The sequence below is a fragment of the Mus musculus genome, chromosome X, assembly GCF_000001635.26.
Source record: "Mus musculus strain C57BL/6J chromosome X, GRCm38.p6 C57BL/6J".
Taxonomy (NCBI): Eukaryota; Metazoa; Chordata; class Mammalia; order Rodentia; family Muridae; genus Mus; species Mus musculus.
The window spans coordinates 136058215-136077602 of record NC_000086.7 but is presented as its reverse complement, the minus strand read 5'-3'; the positions used below and the strand labels follow the sequence as shown (position 1 = coordinate 136077602).

Here is a 19388-nt window from a genome sequence, read left to right as displayed (position 1 = left end):
CTCCAGGAAAGAACATAGTGACCATAAGAGACACCTGCTTCTGGGGAATGTCTTCTTCCCTCTAACCCCTTCATTGTTCCCAGAGTAAGTCCAACATAGGAAAAAAATGAGCCTGTATTCAGTGGTACCCAATACTGTAAAGTCTTGCTTTCTTGGGTCCCTGAAGCAGCCTACTGCAAGTGAAATAGAGGACTGTTGCAAAGGAGCCCTTTTCACTGCAGCCTGAGTCTGAATGGGGAACTGCCTGCTGGTCTAAGGGGCAAGTAGAAGAAAGCGGTGTACTACATTTTCCTGAATCAGATGTTAGATTCAGATTTGAAGGAGTGACTTCAAAGATGCACTGCCTGATATAAAGCTTTTAGCTGAGCCTTACCATGTGGGGTCATATCCCGCTGGTGGCCCCTCTCAGCACTGAGAAAGATAGAGAGTACCATCATCTCTCATTCTTGTGTGGCTTTGTCTTTGTTCCTCCCCTCCACTCTCTTATGTTTCCCTGACATCTCCCTCATCTCCTTTCATTCCTTTTCCATCACCATCTCCCTGACTTCAAATACTGAGTCCTGAACCATGATATATCCTTTAAGGAGGAACAAGAGTCCTTGGACCCTGGCTCCTCCATTGTGGCTTCTTGTGCTGTGATCCTGGAGAAAGGGAGTAGAGCAGTGCTCCTATATTTATATGCCAATAGATGGATGAATGCATAAAAAGTCAATATATTAACCCAAAAACCCCCATCTAACTTATATATTAATGGGAGGGATGCTGTGTAATGTTTGTATACGCAAATATACTGCATAATTCTTAATAAGGCTACCTTTTTTTTTTGGTAGTTCAATTCTGGAATTGTTCCCCAAGTTACTAAGCCTGGTAAGTGTGTTCCTTAATCATTGATTTCTGGAACTGGAACTGACATTGCATCCAACCTTCTCTGAAAGCTATTAGATCTTGCTCAAGTTAAACTTTCTGTAGCTGTCCCTTAAGCTTCAAAGGGACAGGGAGAAGTGATTCAAACTCACAGGGGAGCCATGATCCCAGCTGCAAGACTCCCAGCGACATTTCTAAGGCTCCTGTAAACCTGTCCCTTTCCCTCTCCTTTATCATCCAGCATCACCTTCCAGCCATGCATTGACTCTCTTGCCTCACACAGGATGGACAAGAATCACATAAACCAACTCTCTGTGGTCCTGAAGATCACAAGACCTTATCAGCTTGCAAGGTGAGAAGAGAGGTTTTAATTTGTGTGTAAGAATGGGTCAACACCTACATCCTGTTCACTTTTATTTCAGGAAATTTTTTTTGGATCAGAATCCATAAAGACAATGGTCCTACAGTTCCTGAAGCAGTAAGTCCCTCTGGGAATCAGACAAAAGGGAGCAATGAGGGGTGGGGGTGAGGCAACAAAATGATAGTTCTAGTTAACAGAACTACGAAATCTTATTCAGGGTCCAACCAATGAGATCATCCCACTCTATTACCTCTCTCAAAAGGTATTACTTCATCTATGACAATGGAGATCGGCAGGGACTCCTCAATGCTTATCATCCTGAGGCTTGCTTCACACTGACCATCCCCTTCAGTTCCATTGACTTATCCATGTAAGTAGCACACTCCACTCAAACTCTGACCCAGAGCACTGCACTCTGTTCTCCAGAAGATACAGGCAGTCCCTTGGAACCATCACACTGGCTAGACTGTTTCCTTCTTTTCTCCTAGGAACAGCTTGTGTGAGTACTTCAAGTTTAGCAGAAATATGAAAATTCTCAAGGATCCTTGTAAGTGTGTGGTGGACAAGACTGGGCAGGATAAAGGGGGATAGTAGGCACAATCACGGATGCCAGAGGTTAAGGTTCCTGTTGTTCCTCTCCTTTCCTGTCACGTTCTCTTGATTTCAAACCAATAGCTGTCTGTTCCTGAGACCCTTTAGCTTAGGACTCTGACTGGGAAATGCTATATGTGCAAAGCATGTGCAACTCCAAGGGCACAAATCTCTGTCTCCTTTACAGATATGCGGAGGCAGCTGCTGAAGCACAAGAAATGTGACATTATTCACTTCCTTCGTACATTGCCCAAAACTCAACATGACCTCACCTCCTTTGTGGTGGACATATGTTTGCAGACAGTAAGCACTTGTTCCTTCCCTGGGGCACATCACATACCCAGAAAGATGGTGGTGAGTAGAAAGTTATGCAGGACCCTGAGCCCCTCTGTGCCTTCTTCCCTTTCAGGAAAAGATGCTCTGCTTCTCTGTTAGTGGGTTGTTCAAGGAAGGTGAGTGCTTGTAGAATCCTCTCTCCAGATTCCTTCTTGCTTCCTGACCTGGATGTGCATCTCTGAGAAATTCCCCAGCACCCCTCCTTTTGTGCCTTCCTGGGTGATCTCCTGCCTGATAACCATCCTGGTCTGACCGAGGTCTGTGCTTGTCTGCTGCACAGCTCCTGGGTGAGGGAGAGCACATGGGCTGCAGGGTTTGTTGGCTCTCAGTCCAGATCCTTACTCTGTGACTTTGGGCCAGTTGCTTAGCCTCTGCATTTCCCCATTTGCAAATGGTGCCAATTGCCCTCCACCCCAGACAGATGGGAATCAGAGCCCAAGTGAACATTGGAATTTATTTTTCACAGGGTCCATAATGTGGCAGGAGACCCATCAATACGAGTGGATTATTCCCCTTGTTGCCTGCCCCACCTTTCCACCACAGCCCCTTGACTCCAAGCCAATAGTTGAGTGGTCCTGGGCCCTTTCAGCATAAGGCCCTGACTGAGGAATGTTTTGTGAGGGTGCAAAACGTGTGTAACTGTAGTAAGGATGCTTTATGTTTTTCCTCTCCTCAAAGTGGACAACAGCGCTCAAGGGTGCATGCATGCCTTCACTCGGATTTTTGTTGTTACCCATGACAACAGTTCAGAGTAAGTGCTAGTTGTGAATGGGCACTTTCACTCCATTGTGGGGCCATCAATATGACAATGTGGTGGTGCAGTTCTTGGGGGGTGATATTACCAATATTGTGGAAGGTCAACAGATATATTTAAGGAGTAGGGCTAGTGGTTAACAGTGTAGACTTTGGGGTCAGACCATCAGGCTCTTTCTTGCTGTAATACTCACTTGTTTTGAGAATTTGTTCAAGTCACATTACCCATTTATAGCTGTTTTTTAAAGATGTTGATCATATTGTCCATTCTTTTTACTTGATAAAAGGCCAGATGAGAACTTAAAACCATTGTCTCATTCTCCCCTGCCCCCACTATTCAGGTTTTCCAAGACAAGGTTTCTCTGTAAGGCCAGGTAGTCCTGGAACTCCTCTGTAGACCAGGCTGGCCTTCAACTCAGAGATGCACCAGCTTGTGCCTCCTGAGTGCTGTGATTAAAAGTGTGTGCCACCACCACCCAGCTAAACCATTCTTTAATTAAAGATTAACCTACCATTATAGTAATATAGACAGTCTCCAACAGTGTACTCACTCTATAGATAACCAGGGGAAAAAAACTGGGATGTTGGAAGAGTGATAGCATGACAGTTGTTGGGAAGTACAGTTTTGTCTGTTCTTCCATCAATCTCAGGGAATGTTTTCCCTCCAGACTCTGTATCATCAATGACAAGCTGTCTGTGACTAATGTCCACGAGGTTCCCAGTGCCTCCACCCCTGTGGCCACATCGTCTACCAGTTATTTGCCTTCATTCTCTCAAGATCAACAGGAGATGGTGCCAACATTCTGTGCCCAGTCTGGGGTGAATGTTGACAGGTCTCAAAAGTGAGTGTTGTGTGTATATGGTAATGTGGTGTAAGGTTGGCATAGGAGAGTGAGTTATGGGAACATACAGACTTCACTTCTTCTTTATTTCGTTTCATTTACCACCTTACTGAACAGTTTCTTCTCAGTAAACAGTAAGCTAACTAATCATTTAAAATAGCTATTTAATCATTCACTGAAGTCCACAAACCCTGTTCATTGAATGGGAACCATTTGAGTTTTCAGGAATTTGCTCATATTATAGCAGAAGGGTCATTTTGCTGAATAGTTGGAAATATATGTGGAGCCATGTTTCTGTTACATAAATGCCTTCATGTTTGATGTCAGTGTTATCTTTTCTTGTTGGATAATCCCTGTTCATCTTCTATCACAGATCCCTTCATGATGACCAGTGGAATTACAACAGAGCTATACAAAGCCTTGCTTTGCTCAAGGTGACACTTGGGAATTCAAGTCAAGTGAAGAAAGGCCAGGTAGCCTGGAAGTGGTGCTAGTATTCTTGTATCTGCTGACCTCCCCATTGTCTTCTGTATCTCCTCCAGGTAGAGGACACGATCTCAGAGGATAAGTTCACACAGACAGATCCAAGATCCTAAGAATAGCACACCAAGAAGAAATTCCTAGGTGTCACTATCTTATTTCTTCAAACCTCTGCTGAGATTTTGTTCTAGTACAAACATGTAAACAAACTGGGATGTCTAGTTTCATCCTGGAAGCTGAAGCCTATCTGGTAGAGCCGACTCAAATTGTTCTGTGTATTTGTCACATATTTAAGGATCCACGCTTCTTATATTTTCTTTTATTATAAGTTTTATTAATTTTGTTGAGCATTCCCCATTTTTATAATATATTCTGGTCACTCTCACCCCTCACCATGTCACATCTCCTTCCTACCCCTGTCCAACCTCCCTCTTCCCTATAAGTCCTTGTCTCATACTTACTTGTTTTGTTTTGCATTGTGACCCACTGAGGATAAACAGGGCCACCTATGTGACCATGTGTTTGGAACTATCAATTGAGATACCTGTGGGTACATAACTAAAGATAGTGACTATCTTTCCCCTAGAATCCTTCAGTAGCCAATAGTTTAGCAGAGAGGGATAGGACCCTCACTCTGTGGTTGACTAATGAAAGACTTAGTCTTGTGCAGGCCCAGTGGAGGCAGTCTCACTTGCTGTAAGATTGCAATAATTGTATCATGCTCTGGAGATACTATTGATGTTGCTGGTTATGTTAAATACCTTCAACATCCACTGGTGCAAGCCCGTATTATGAGAATGAGGATCTCCAAGGTAGGACTGCTGTACATACCGAAGTCCTAGACTCAACCATAGGGTACAGTCCTGCTACTGTAGGCTATATAGTTTCATACGTTGAACATCCTTTCTAACCCTGTTAAAACTGAGTCCTATGTGCCTAAAGTATTAATCCAGTATTTCGTGCAGATAATATTCTTTCATTAGCTGTAAACATTTATTCACAATTAAAAGCAGCATAATTTGTAGGAAATATTATTACAGGACACATAAAAGCCTGTGACAAAAGACAGTCCCCATATATATGATTGTCTTACTATAACAATCCTTGGTATGAACAAATAAGAGTAAGGAAACTGTTATTGACTTTGTACTTATATTGAAAGCAGTAACATCCAGGAAACTTAGGAAAATATGTTCAACTAAAAGTACAAACGTTGCCGCAAACACTGAGATAATTTAGAAAAGGAAAATAAAGATTATTACTTTAAGAAAAAGGAACATTTGTGTTTATATGTATGCCTACATAAGTGTGTATATGTATTTGGATGCTTTGTCTAAAGATTTTTAAAAACATACTGCAGTTTGGGTGGTTTAAACCTACAAAATTTTGTTTTCTTATAATCTGGAGGTCATAAATCCAAACCAAAGTGTTAAAAAGACCATATATACCTTGTATAATCCTCTCTTCAAAGTTTTCAGTTGGCATAACATTATTAGGTTTTACTATAACATATGTTTACTAGACAATCCTCTCCTCCCCACTCCTCCACTCACTTGGACATTTTCCTATCCCCAGTGATCTCAGTTTTGTTTCTATGTCACAAGTATTTTATCATGCTGACCTCTTCTTCAATATTTTTTTCCCCTCTCATGGTTCCATTTCCAGCTTGACAGTTTATACACACACATACTCTACACACACACAGCCACACACATCAAAAGCTATGACTCACATATGAAAGAGAAACATAAAGTATTTGTCTATTTGAGTCTGTTTTATTTCATTTAATGATCTCCAGTTGCATTCATTTTAGTGTAAATGTCAGGCTCTTTTAAATATCCAATTATGTTGTCTGTGAGTTGGGCTAATCTGACTTCTTCCTTTCATATTTTTATCCCCTTTATAGTTTTCTCCTGTCTTATTCCTCTAACTAAGTCTTCAAGAAATATATTGAATTAAAAGTGGAGAGAGTAGGTATCATGTATTCTTCCAAATTCTAGAGTAAATATTGTTTTACCCCATTCAATTATTCAGTTTAATGTTGGTTACAGGTTTGTCATAAATAGTCTTTATTGTTTTGATTAATGTTTGTCTATTCCAAATGATTCCAGGACATTTTTGTAGCTTTATGTCAGCTAATGTGCAATATTTTACTATACCAGTTTCAGGAGACTAATAGAATTTCTTCTCTCTCTCTCTCTCTCTCTCTCTCTCTCTCTCTCTCTCTTTCTCTGTGTGTGTATATAATGCCTGTGCCTCAACATATACACTAACCAGTATTCTTTTTCTGAAGATAACTATCCTTATTTTTCATTTTTTTTTTTTTTGAGACAGGGTTTCTCTGTGTAGCCCTGGCTGTCGTGGAACTCACTCTGTAGACCAGGCTGGCTTTGAACTCAGAAATCTGCCTGCCTCTGCATCCTAAGTGCTGGGATTAAAGGCATGTGCCACCACTGCCCGGCTTCCATTTTTTAATTAATATTTTAATACCCCCCTAATCCCTGTGTCCTCTTTTAAATTTTAATAGCTCATTAACTCCATTTTTTTGTTGTTGGCCATATACTTCTCATTCTGTATGCATCCACTGTAGCTTGGTCAGTCTACCAGAAGCCAGTAACTGTTCAGCCCTTACACGTGAATGCACCCAATCATGTTGGATGAGAAATTTTGCTTGTATTTTCACCAGGGAAATTGGCTTGTAGCTTTCTTTTTCTGTTATGTCTTTTATCCAGATTTGTTGTCATAATACTAATTGGCTTCATAGAATTAGCTTTCTCGTGTTCCTTCTGTTTTTACTTTGTGGAACAGTTTCAGAAGTGTTGCAGTGTGTTAGGTCTTCCTTTAATGCTTGATAGAATTCAAAAGTCAAAGCTTTGCCTTGTGGAGAAACTTTTGTGAAATACGGTGTCAATCTCATTGCTTTTTTGTGTGTCTTCTTAATTTTTTATATCATCTTCCAGATTTAATTTCAGTAGAACATAGAAGTTGAGAATTTATTTATTGTTTCTAGGGCTTTCCATCTTTTTAGGATAAAACTTTTTCAGATTTTTTACTGGTTATTTTATTTATTTACATTTCAAAAGTTATCCCCCTTCCCAGTTTTCCCCCAGAAATCCCCTATCCCATACCCCTCCCCCTGCTTCTATGAGTACTCTTTGATTGGTGGTTTAGTCCCAGGGAGCTCTGGGGCGTCTGGTTGGCTGATAGTTGTCCTTCCTATGGGGTTGCAAATCCCTTCAACTCCTTCAGTGGACAAAACTTTTCAAAGTGTTCCATAATTGAATTCTGTTTACAACTCCACTTTCATCTCTGATTTTATTGACTTGGGTTTTCTCTCTCTTTTGCTAGTTTGGCTAAGATTTTGTGAGTATCATTAATCGTCTTGAAAAAACAAATCTTTTATTGCATGTATTGTTCTTTTAGTTTCTATTTTATTGATTTCCCCTTTACTCTTTTATTATTTCTTACCATGTGTTAAGTTTGGGCTTGTTTTTTGTTGTTTGTTTGTTTGTTTGTTTGTTTTCTTTGTTGTTGTTTTTTAAGAGCCCCATCATTTTGTCATTCACTTGAGATCTCTCTGTGTTTGTTTGTTGTTCTTGCTTTTTTTTTTATAACAGTATCTCACTATGTAGCCCCAGGTGGCCTGGCACTTGCTATGTTTACCAGTCTGGCCACAAATTCACACCTAGATCTTTCTGTCTCAGTGGTCTAAAGGGTCCCAGCAAGCCACACCTCGCCCGAATGCTACAAAGAGTTAACAACCAGAACCCAGACAGGATTCTACTGGAACTGGGTGAAAAGAGAAGAGCCTTGGGAGCCCCCTTTCCCCCCACCCAAGAGACCCTTCTGTAATTTACATAGGATCTAAAAAATGTAGGATATTTTTGTGGCTTCTAATATGAGAGCAGACCTCTAATCAATGCTAAAAAGAACTGGGGGGGGGGGTTCTGGAAGAATTGCACAAGAGGAAGCAACGGTGATTGGTTTCTCCATGTGGTTTTGAAGAATACAACAGGAACCTGGATGGAGGAAATGAGGGCCTCTGGAATTTGGTGTTAAGGAAACCAATGCCTTCCTAATCTCACTCTCTCTCTTTTATAAAAAAAAAAACAGGTACCAGTTCTGATTTTATTTCACCATACTAACATACACGGCACTTGAGAATGAGAAATGCACAAGTGAACCATTCAACAGCTTGCCTTTTACTCAAGGACACGATATTCATATTAAACATACAGTCTTCCCACTCTGACTTTTTTTCAGAGCAGGGATGATAACATCTTTGGTCTGTCAACCCTCAAAGCTTTCTCCCTTTGCTTAGGTCCTTAAAGCTATCCACAGTGATAGCCAGGAACTTTCAGTTGCTAACAAAAGTCTTTCTACAGTTAAAGACTGATGGTAATTACAGGGTAAGACGGAACAGAATTATTAATACTTGGTATTGGCTCCTAAAGGGGAAAAGATTGCTTACAACAAATTATTATGCTCTAACAACTGGACTTGTTTCTTAAGATTCATTAAACTGATTTTAAATACACACATTTTTCAAAGAGATCCTGTTTTTAACGTTTTCCAGGAAAAAATTTAAACAAACTATTGATGATCAGAGTAAATCTATTGAGTCGAGCACAGAGCACAGGAGAACATTTTTTTTCATGTTTGTTTGTTTAGTTTTTACTTTGCCAGTTTTAAACATTTTGTTCAAAACAAATCTTCTACTTTTCAAAATTTGAGCCGTGAAAAACTGTTCTGAAATAGGGACTCATTCTATGGCCCAAACTGATTTGAAACTCACTGTGTAATCTATATGGGTTCCAATCCATGGTGAATTTCCTACTCCAGCCAGGATTTCAAGAGTGGGCCACTAGTTCTGGCTCAGACCTATTAACATTTAAAAAGAAAATAAAGAGAAATTAATAGAAGGGATTTATACAGATGGAAAGAGAGAAAACGGACTTCCAGGATGAGGGTGTGGTGTTGCTGAACCAAGGAGCATGGTGCAGACCCTCCCTGGTAACAGGGAAGGGAGATGTCCAACCTCCTGATGGTGATGCCACTTGTGGTTCCTCAGATTGGTGAGGATCCGGATGAGTGACGGGTGGGGCCCGAGGTGAGCACTGGCGGCGGGGAGGCGGGGGCGGGGCCTCCTGTCGCACCGGCCTCCCGAACAGGGGGAGCGGGCTTGGCAGTGACGCAGGGCCCTCACGTGACCCGGGGCTGCAGAGCGACGCAGCCTTGGGTGCAGTCGTCACGAGCGTCTGGCCAGCAGCTCGGAGCTCCTCTGCGCGCGGCGGGCTGGCAGCGGGCCCGAGGCGAGCGGGACAGGTAAGGGGCCTGCACGCCGCGGCCCTGCGGGCGACAGCCTCGCGACGGGCGGGCGCGCACCGCGGCTTTGTGCACCGCGCGGGGAACCCCGGCTGCGCCCGGGAAGGGACGCCCGGGCTCAGGGGCGGGGACGGCGCGGGGGTCCCGGGAGAGGGGCGGCTGGGCGGGCCCGCAGCGGAGAGCGCTAGAGCGAGCCCCGGAGAGCGGGGACGGGGACGGGGACGGGGATGGGGACGGGGACGGGGATGGGGACGGGGATGGGGACGGGGCTGCTAGAGATCGTGGGCGGCCCTGTAGGGGGATGGGCGGTGGGTCCGAGGAAGGCGGGTGCGGTGCTGAGCTCGGCGCCCAGTCCTTCCCATCCCACCCTGTCTGCAGATTGACTGGAAACCGAGAGTCCAGGCGGCAGCGGGAATTGACAGGAGGACTACGCCGCAAGGGATAGGCCCAGGTTGGTTCAGTGGCGGTGGGGGTGGGGTGGGGAGACTGAACGGGGATGGATGGGCGTTAGTCCCCTCATATCCCCCTCATCCATCCCTTCCCACCTACTATCCCACACCCCTCATTCTACCTCCCAGCTCCCCTTCCACCACCCACCATTCCCACAGTTCCATCCTCCATTTTGATGCCTGCAAAAGCTTTGGAAACAGATCTGCAGGGAAAATGGTGGGTTGTGGGGAGGGAGGGTCTGGGACTGGGGGCCCCCTAGAGGGCGTGTTGAGCCTTTCAGGTAGAAAAAATAAAATTTGAAAAACAAACATATGGACATCCAAGATTGTGAATGGTGGCAAATGGGCCTCTGTCCTCGGTGCTGAATCTTTGAACATTTCTCTTGTCTTCTAGGAGAAATGGAGTCCAAAGTGGAACAAGGCGTGAAAAATCTCAACATGGAGAATGACCATCAGGAAAAGGAGGAAAAGGAAGAAAAGCCACAGGATGCTAGCAAAAGGGATCCGATTGTGGCCCTGCCTTTCGAAGCTGGAGACTACTACGTGCCTAGAGGAGGTCGCAGGCGGTTCCGGGTTCGGCAGCCCATCGTGCACTACAGATGGGACCTGATGCATAGGGTTGGGGAGCCCCAGGGAAGGATGAGAGAGGAGAACGTACAGAGGTTTGGGGATGATGTGAGACAGCTCATGGAGAAGCTGAGGGAAAGGCAGCTGAGCCACAGCCTGCGGGCGGTTAGCACTGACCCGCCTCATCATGACCACCATGATGAGTTTTGCCTTATGCCCTGAGTCCTGAGCTTTTCTCTGAAGATGACATGGGGACCCCTGCTTTCAAAACTTACATGTTTGTGATGTACTGTTGTAATATTTCTGGTGTCACTTGTTTCCCCATGGGGCTCCAACTTCTGCCAGCTTCTAATTGAAACTTGTGTTTTCGACTCAGTCTTACATTTCTTTTTTTGTTAGCAGAATTTATCTATTGCATGGGAAGATGCTCAGTATATATTGTGAACCTAATAAAGCAGATTTAAAAGGCTATCTTAGTAGTTCTTTAAAGGCTACATATACACACGTGTATATATGCTATATATGCCATACACAAAGGGAAAAGTGATGGAATGAAATTGTCACGTGATTACTGCTGGGCCTCATTCTCTGGAACTCAGGCAGATAACATAGGGAACATTTTAATAACTCGGGGCCCCTGTTTGGTTTTGGTTAAGCACACTTCCCCATGGTGTAATAATACACTTTTCATCTTATTCCTTTCACCTGTGTGCAGTATACACACAGCCCTCCTGATACAAGGGAGCTAGAGATCCCAGATCCCGTTCAATCCCTCACCTGAGGCTTTGCTTCTGTGTCATGGTGCACAGACTCTCATATCCAAACAAAGAACAGTGTGTTTTCCCGTCCCTCCCCTGGTAACGATCACCTTTACATTGTTTCTGTTCAATGAATTCCCAAGGTGTCTGGGTATGGAGAATAGCGGGTTGATCTGTCTGGCTTGACTTGTCTTGGGTACATGTGTAGTAAGGCAAACATTTGTCCTGTAGTAAGGTTTTATCAATAATCCCTTATTTACCATTATATAGCTTCCATAAATGGGCATATATATTATTAAAATTGGATGCATTATGGGAAGGCATATGTGCATTAGGGAAAACAAATGTATGGCCTGATCTGTCAGTCAAAGAAAGTGAATTACCTAAACGATGTCCCATAGTAACCCCTTAAGTCCTATAAAAGTAAGCCCCACACTACAACGGGGCCCTTGAATGTTCTAACTCATGTGGCTTCCTGTCAACCTCGACAATGTATTCCTCTATAACCTACGTTATTGTTTTGCTTTGAACAAAATTCATCTTGCGTCTTTAGCAAATCTGTGCCCTTCTTTTCAATGATTTGATTAAGAGACCTGGGACCTGGAAACCCTTTGGCCAGATTCTGTCCACCAGTAACAAAAGGTACAATCTTACACTGTGCATGTTATAAAACACCTGACAGGAACAACTCTAAGGGAGAAAGGATTTATTTTGGTTCCCAGTTGTAAATATTTTAGTGTATCATTATAGGGAGAATGATGTTCATCAGAGGAGTGCACACCGTGGTGGCAAGGAGTGGGGAAAAGGGAGAGAAATTCACACCACTGTCTTTTTGCTTTCATTCCACCCCCCTGACCCCACCAATGGAAAATCACGATCGTCTTGTTAAGGGTGAGTCTTTCCTGTCATACTCACCTTCAGGGTAATCCTCTAGGCCTCTCAATCTAATCAATTTGTTGTGAGAAATATAGACTGACATATTTGGGTTTTTTCTTTGTTCATTAGGAAAAGAAATACTTTTAATTATAAAAGAAGCAAGGCCACATAAGATGTCATTAACTGAAACAGGGTCTGGTAGTCACACAGATGAGACAAGGAATTTTTTACTAATTGAGAATGACATTGCTTTCACACAAGTGAAGCAAAGTTTGTCTGGTTTTCACCCATCCTCACCCACTAGGCAAGAGCCCCATCTGCATATTTCTCCCTTTAGGTACTAAACAGTGTCCAAGACCAGGTTGCAGTAATCCAGCACACTTCTTGTGTTCTGATAAAAATGCAATGTTGGAGCCAGCCTTTAATCCCAGCACTCGGGAGGCAGAGGCAGGCGATTTCTGAGTTCGAGGCCAGCCTGGTCTACAAAGTGAGTTCCAGGACAGCCAGGGTTATACAGAGAAACCCTGTCTCGAAGAAAATAACAAACAAACAAACAAAAAAACAATGTCTGCCGATCATAATATGATGTCTGTCTGCCGATCATATTATTATGTCTGCCTGACTGGAGGCAGACATGTTTAAAAGGAGTAAAATAATGATTGAATCTGGAATCTATTTCTTTTTTTGTCTGAGTACAGTTCCTAGCCAGACTAATAACTTTGAATGTATAGCTTCCTCTTCTAGAAGGTATTGCTTGCAATTTTTAAAAGAACATTAAACTTATTTAGACATGCCCAAATGTTCCTCACAGCATGCTAAGCTGTTACCAGTGCAAGAAACACTTGGTGTCTATTAAATTATGGGTTTATACACGGACACAAGGTTCCACCCAAGGTTCACTAAATAGGAACCTAGAACTTTCATTTTTTTAATAAGCATCTTTGGTGATTCTGCTGCACATTAACGTGTAAAAGATTACTGATATGTATATACTTATTATCTTGATTTTTAAAGAAAAACTATAATTAACTTCTAGTGCTTTTCAGTGGATCATCCTGTGATTAGAAATAATATGCTTATTGCAACAACCTTTATTTTTTCTACAAACCCATATTTCTTGCTTATTATTGCTCCAGCACTGTCTGAAAAGATGCAGACACAAACTTTCGACTGTAAATCTATATTTGTGAAAATACCATCTTAGGATTTTTACTTCAGTAATAGAACAGCATGACCAAACATAACTTGGGGAGGAAAGATTTGATTTCACCTTATTAATTATAAGTCCATCCCTGAGGGAAGCCATAGCAGGAACTCAGGGCAGGACCTGAAGACAGACACTGATGCACACGCCATGGAAGGATGTTGCTTACTGGTTTGCATTCTATGTATGGTTTACTCGTACTTCTTTCTTATATACACCAGGACCAGATGACCAGAGGTGGTTCCTCTGACAATGGGCTGTAAAATACTAGATGTGGCCTACATCTTGATGCCAGCTTTATAAAAGATTTTAAGGCAGAGGACTCAGATAAGTCACCCTAGACTTCTGATTTAGAGTCACTGGGATCATAAAGTTATAATGGTTTATATGTTATATCTGGAATTGATGACACATAGTAGTAAATGACACATTATGTATTTCTTTTTTATGTATGTATGTATAAATGTAGGTGTTGTACATGTCTATGTGGGTAAGCTGGTATGTGCACAAGCATGTTTGGGGAGACCAGAGGACAATCTTATGTGTTGTTCTTTAGGTACAGTCCACTTGTTTTTAAAGGATTCACTTTTATCTGGCTGTTTTGCCTGTATGTATATGAGGGTATCAAGTCCCTCAGAACTAAATTATAGACAGTTGTGAGCTACAATATGGGTACTGGAAAACGAACCGAGGTCTTTTGGAAAAGCAGCCAGTGCTCTTAACCCCTGAGCCATCTCTTCAGCCCCTCCACCATCTTTTTATTTTTAATTTTACATAATTCTTTTATATGTATGGTTTTTTATTTTTTTTGCTTTCATTTATGTCTGTTCACTATGTCTGTGCCTGGTGCCTGAGGATTCCCAAAGAGAGCATTGAATCCCCTGGAGCTGGAATCATAGACAGTTGTGATTGTGAGTGCTAGGGTTTGAACCCAGGCCCTCCAGAAGAGCAAGCAGTATTCTCAACTGATGAGTTATCTCTCCAGTTCCCATCATTTTAATATTTAGGGTAGGGCCTTTTGCTGATTTAAACTCATCAAGTAGGATATTCTGGCTGCCCAGTAAGCCACAGAGACTGGCCTATCTCTACCCTCCCAGTCCTATGTTTACAAGCACTTGACACCAAGTCAGACTTTCATATTTTATAAAACATTGGCTCTGAGGATAAAAGTCAGGTCTCAGCTATTGCAAGGCAATCTCTCCATCCAAAACAGAATGTTGGTTTTTTTTTAATCTAGAAAAAAAACCTTGCACATTAAAATGAACAATGTCCAGTCAGTATTAAAATCCTCAACAGTCTCATAAATTTTAACCCCGAACTATATAAATTAATGTAAAATAAATTATGTCTAAGGAATACTTTTTGCCTTATTGGGTTGTAAAATAGCAGGAGCAACCTATGTAAATATTTCCATTGATTCTTAACTTGTTCTGCAAAATAACATGTGTTTTTAAAAAAGCTGTCTCGGATTTAATAATAGCATGGAGCTACAGATGCTGAAAGTCTAGCAAATGCTAGGAGGAGAGCCAATCTGTTATATGCAATGAAAAGTAAGAATAAACTGAGAGTCAGCAATGGGTTTCAGAGTAATAAAAATATTCGTTTGATAATATGATATCTACATTTTGTAGTTGTTTGGAAAAGCAATTATATTTAACCAGATTTGTCAAAATAACCTATATATCCCCAGAAGAAGAAAAGAATTGCAGACCGGAAAAACTTAAAAACATGCAAACTTCTACCATTACCAGTCACACCGTGGTAAACATCAACAGTGAAAAGTTAAACTTTGGTACTCTTTAGAGAAAATGTTATAGCAAGACCATAGGATAAAAAACGAAGACAACTGGTATCTGAACTTCTTTATTCATCTTATTTGATATTATCTTATATTTATATATCTCGTTGAATATTTATGGCGTAGCTTAGCAAAGAGACCTTTGAGTTTTTCCCAAGAAGCTCAAATTTTGGATATTAATATGAATAGATGGAGTGTCCAGGGGGACCTCTATTTTCACAAATGGGAATACCCTCTGAGGATTATAAATTGGTAAATCTGCCAATGTGAATGACTTTCCATTTCTGCGGATAAAGAAATTGTCAGTGAAATATCTGTTAGCATAATACTAAAACATCTGGGAAAATTAACTATTTAGTCCATATAATCTCTATTGCCATGTAGGCATAGTTATAGAAGTGTTTCAGAGAAAGAAAATTGATGATGATGATGATGATGTAGCAGGACCTTGTAGATATTTTTAATGGCTTGAGGTTTCAAACAGGTAAAAGCTGAATGGCAAAAAATTAAAACTAATTTCAGAAATGTAGAGTAAGATACAGCAGACAGAAGAAAAGATGCTAACACAGGGCAGGAAAAACAAAACAAAACAAAATAGACCAACCATACCAAAAAAAATCATCTATTTGGACTATAATATCCAGCTGGTATGGGAAAGAAGAGTTATTAAGAGCAAATACTAATTAGTGAATATTCAGTAGTGAATATTAGAGTACTAAAGGACATGTTTAAATAGGAATAAGAAATTTCAGACAATGGGAAATTTATAGTAAGATATTCCAATAGAACTAGAGAATGAAACTGACTTGAGTGTCAGAGGAATAGAATGGACCTCACACTTAGAAGCATGATTAAATGAAGAAGTCCATGTAAAAATTTTGGATACAAAATACAATATAGTATTTATAACTCCATAAGAACATGTAGAAAGAAAAACTATAAAGGTGTGGTTTTTAATATGTTATCAACATATTAAAAGTTATCAACACAGCAACAATACCAAACATATTAAAAACCACATTTTTAAAAAATATGACTGCCACTTTCAGTCAGCAAAAAAAGGAATTGAGGGTGCAAAAGCAGCGAGTAAGGATAAGAGCATAGTGTTAGCCTAGCTCCACTGTGCAAATACGGTGACAGCGACTTTATGCTAGCAACATATCATTTAATGTGGAATCGAGAAAAATGTATACAAGAACCTATCAGGAGCGCACTATCGGCTTAACAGCCTCCCTCATTAAAGTGATGGAAACAGGTACAATACCATGTAAGGAAAATGAAAGACAAAGCTGAACAAAATGGAACATCCTTTGGAAAGGAGTTCTAGGATGATATAAAGGGGAAAACTTGATCAAGACAGACAGGCAGGCAGGCAAGCAGACAGACAGACAACAGATGTATGCAGTAATCTTGTGAGAACTGACCACATGGACAAAGTGGAGGAAACAGGAAGAGATTGTGTAGACACAGCAATCATGTGAGGGAGTGTTTGAACAAGCACAGACTTTGGAGCGAGAAGGCAAACTAGTTCAAATATTGACACCTCTACTTAGAAGTCCTATGACTTGGAACAAAGTTGCCTGACATTCCCTCTTAGCTGTACTTCTCTTACCTGTAAAACATCAAAAATGTTCATTGAGATGCATGCCATATACCAAGTTCTAGTAAATATTAAGTGTTTGTTTTAAAAAGATTTATTTATCTTATTTATATGAACACACTGTCTCTGTCTTCAGACACATCAGAAGAGGGTATTGGATCACATTACAGATGGTTGTGAGCCACTATGTAGTTTCTGGGAATTGAACTCAGTACCTCTGAGAGAACAGTCAGTGCTCTTAACCACTGAGCCATCTCTCCAGCCCCAAATGCCAGCTCTTAATATTATAAAACATGCAAAACAAAAGCAAAAAGATTTCATTCACTAAAATGAGTATTCTAGTATTTAAAAGTTAAGAGAATTTGCAAGGTTTAAAAAGTATTTATTGATCTCAGGTGTAATAATCTGTCTTACAGAGTGGTGTACAATATTTGAATCATTGATGAATTGCTTAGGAAATTTGAGATTTTAGGTCTAGATCATATCAAGTATAATTCCAAAGGAAAGTACTGGTTACTCAAGTGATTGAGATTCCAACTGATGAGGGATACAAGATATTTTTCCCAAGTCTACAGTGACCATAAACCACATGTGGCTATTGAGAATTCGAAATGTGTATAATGTAAATGGAGATGTGCTAAAAGTGTAAAATGCATACAAAATTTCAAAGCCATCAGTAGCTTGTTGATAACTTTCGTTAATTATTTATTAAATATCGTGCTATTTTGAATGTTCTGTCAAAATACATTTTTTTTCTTTATTTTTCTCTCACACATGGTATCTCAAGCACAGCCTCTCCACCCTCCTGCTCTCCCAGCTCCTCCCCTACCTCCCCTCTCCCCTGGATCCACCCCTCATCTGTTCCCTTCAGAAAAGCACAGACCTCCCAGGAATAGTAACTGAGCACAGCATAACAAAGTTACACGGAGACTAGGTACAAACCCTCATATCAAGTTTGAACAAAGCAATGCAGTAGGAAGAAAAGGCCAGGTGAAAGAGTCAGAGACACCCCTACTCCCACTGTTAGGAGCGCCCCCCCCCAACCCTGAGCTAAACAATCACAGCATGTATGCAGAGGGCCTAGCACAGACCCATGCAGGCCCTGTGGTTGCCACTTCAGTCTCTAGGAGCCCCTGTGGATCCAGGTTAGTTGTTTCTGTATGTTTTCTTGTGGTGCCCTTTACCTCTCTGGCTCCAACAACCCTTTCTCCTCCGCAGGATTCTCCAAGCCCCACTTAATGTTGGGCTGTGGGTCTCTTCATCTGTTTCCATCAGTTACTGGATGAAGCCTCTCTGGTGACAACTGGGCATGCCAACTAGTGTGGTCATTATGCAGGTCTTATTTAGGTGAACGTATTGTTCAAATCTCACCACTGATTGCTTTTCTCCTTTGGCAGTTTGTGTAGTCCACTTAGATACTAGGAGAGCTAGTTTTCAGGGAGGAGGTTTACAAGTCATTTCTAGTTTCCTTCAAAATCCTGAAGTATGTGGTGTTTTCAGCAATATGGTTTTACCTCCAAGTTACAGGCAGTAACAAACAGTAGTGGAAATAACCTATATTGTTATGGGAATCTCTTAGAGGTTTTCCATGGTTGGCACTGTTCTGTTGTTTTTGGTTTAGATAGTCTGACTCTAAAACAACTATTTCTTAAGTAAATTTAAATCTAACCTAGTAAGGGAAAGACTTCTTCTATAATATAAATTTTAAACCTTTGAGGAAAGAGACTGAAGAAGACACTAGATCTCCCATGGACAGGGTTAGTAGAATCAATATTGTAAAAATGATCATCCTACCAAAAACGATGTACAGATTTTATACAGTCCTAACAAAATCCCCAACACAGAAAGAGAACAGAAATCCTAAAATTCACATGGATCCACAAAAGGTCCCTGATAGCCAAAGAAATCCTTAGCAATGCTAGAAGGATTACCATACCAGATTTCAATCTGAATGATAAAGCCATAATAATAAAAAACAGCACGGTACTCGCAAATGAAACAAAATCAAAGTCCCAATCATGAATGCACATAACTGCAGTTATTTGATATTTGATAACAATGTTAGAAATTACCACTGTACAAAGAAAGCATCTGCCACAAATTGTGCTAGGGAAATTGGATGTCCACATAGAAGAATTAAATTAAACTAATATCTACCACCTTGCACAAAAACTAACTCCAAATGTACCAAAGACCTAAACATAAAAACTGAATTGAAGAAACTGTTAGAAGAGAGCACAGGCAGTAACCTACAAGATGCATGTTGAGGAATAGACTTTTTTGAAGAAAACTGCATTCTTTCAGGAACTAAGACCAACCACCGACAAATAGGACCTTAAAGATCTCTAAATCTGCACAGCAATAAACAATAAAGAGAGTGAAGAGGAATCCCACACAGTAGGAGAGAATCTCTAGCTATACATCTGACAGAGGATTAATTTCTGAGATAAACAAAGAACTCATAACCCAGAGTCAGAAAACGAATGATCCAAGCAAATGGGCCCTGGATACAAACAGAACATTTTTACACACACACGCACACACACACAGAGGGAGAGAGAAAGAGAGAGAGGGAGAAGGGAGA

At 41.0% G+C, this 19388-nt stretch overlaps 2 protein-coding genes across 10 annotated transcripts in view; both read left to right on the top strand.

Moving 5' to 3' along the window:
- Positions 1–6080, top strand: part of Nxf3 (nuclear RNA export factor 3) — a 68057-nt gene extending 61977 nt beyond the window's left edge. For 7 of the 9 annotated variants that reach the window (XM_030251344.1, XM_006528531.3, XM_011247739.2 and 4 more), the window contains 11 exons: positions 831–867; positions 1148–1216; positions 1287–1342; positions 1488–1595; positions 1714–1772; positions 2004–2119; positions 2226–2268; positions 2831–2903; positions 3574–3747; positions 4121–4181; positions 4290–6080. In XM_030251344.1, the coding sequence (XP_030107204.1) occupies positions 831–867; positions 1148–1216; positions 1287–1342; positions 1488–1595; positions 1714–1772; positions 2004–2119; positions 2226–2268; positions 2831–2903; positions 3574–3747; positions 4121–4181; positions 4290–4343 (850 nt within the window). In that variant the 3' untranslated portion in view covers positions 4344–6080. Of the gene's footprint in view, positions 1–830; positions 868–1105; positions 1217–1286; positions 1343–1487; positions 1596–1713; positions 1773–2003; positions 2120–2225; positions 2269–2830; positions 2904–3573; positions 3748–4120; positions 4182–4289 lie in introns of those variants that run through there. The other 2 variants (NM_001024141.4, XM_006528536.4) reach the window with 2 other exon arrangements.
- A 3286-nt stretch (positions 6081–9366) lies between these two features.
- Bex2 (brain expressed X-linked 2) lies at positions 9367–11038 on the top strand. Its single transcript, NM_009749.2, has 3 exons — positions 9367–9552; positions 9931–10003; positions 10396–11038. The coding sequence occupies exon 3, from the start codon at positions 10401–10403 to the stop codon at positions 10788–10790; it is 390 nt and encodes a 129-aa protein (NP_033879.1). The 5' UTR covers positions 9367–9552; positions 9931–10003; positions 10396–10400; the 3' UTR covers positions 10791–11038.
- The last annotated feature ends 8350 nt before the right edge of the window (positions 11039–19388 follow it).

Bases quoted from the DNA above. Each gene is read 5' to 3' on its own strand.
- Bex2 (NM_009749.2), top strand. From the start codon at position 10,401: ATGGAGTCCAAAGTGGAACAAGGCGTGAAAAATCTCAACATGGAGAAT.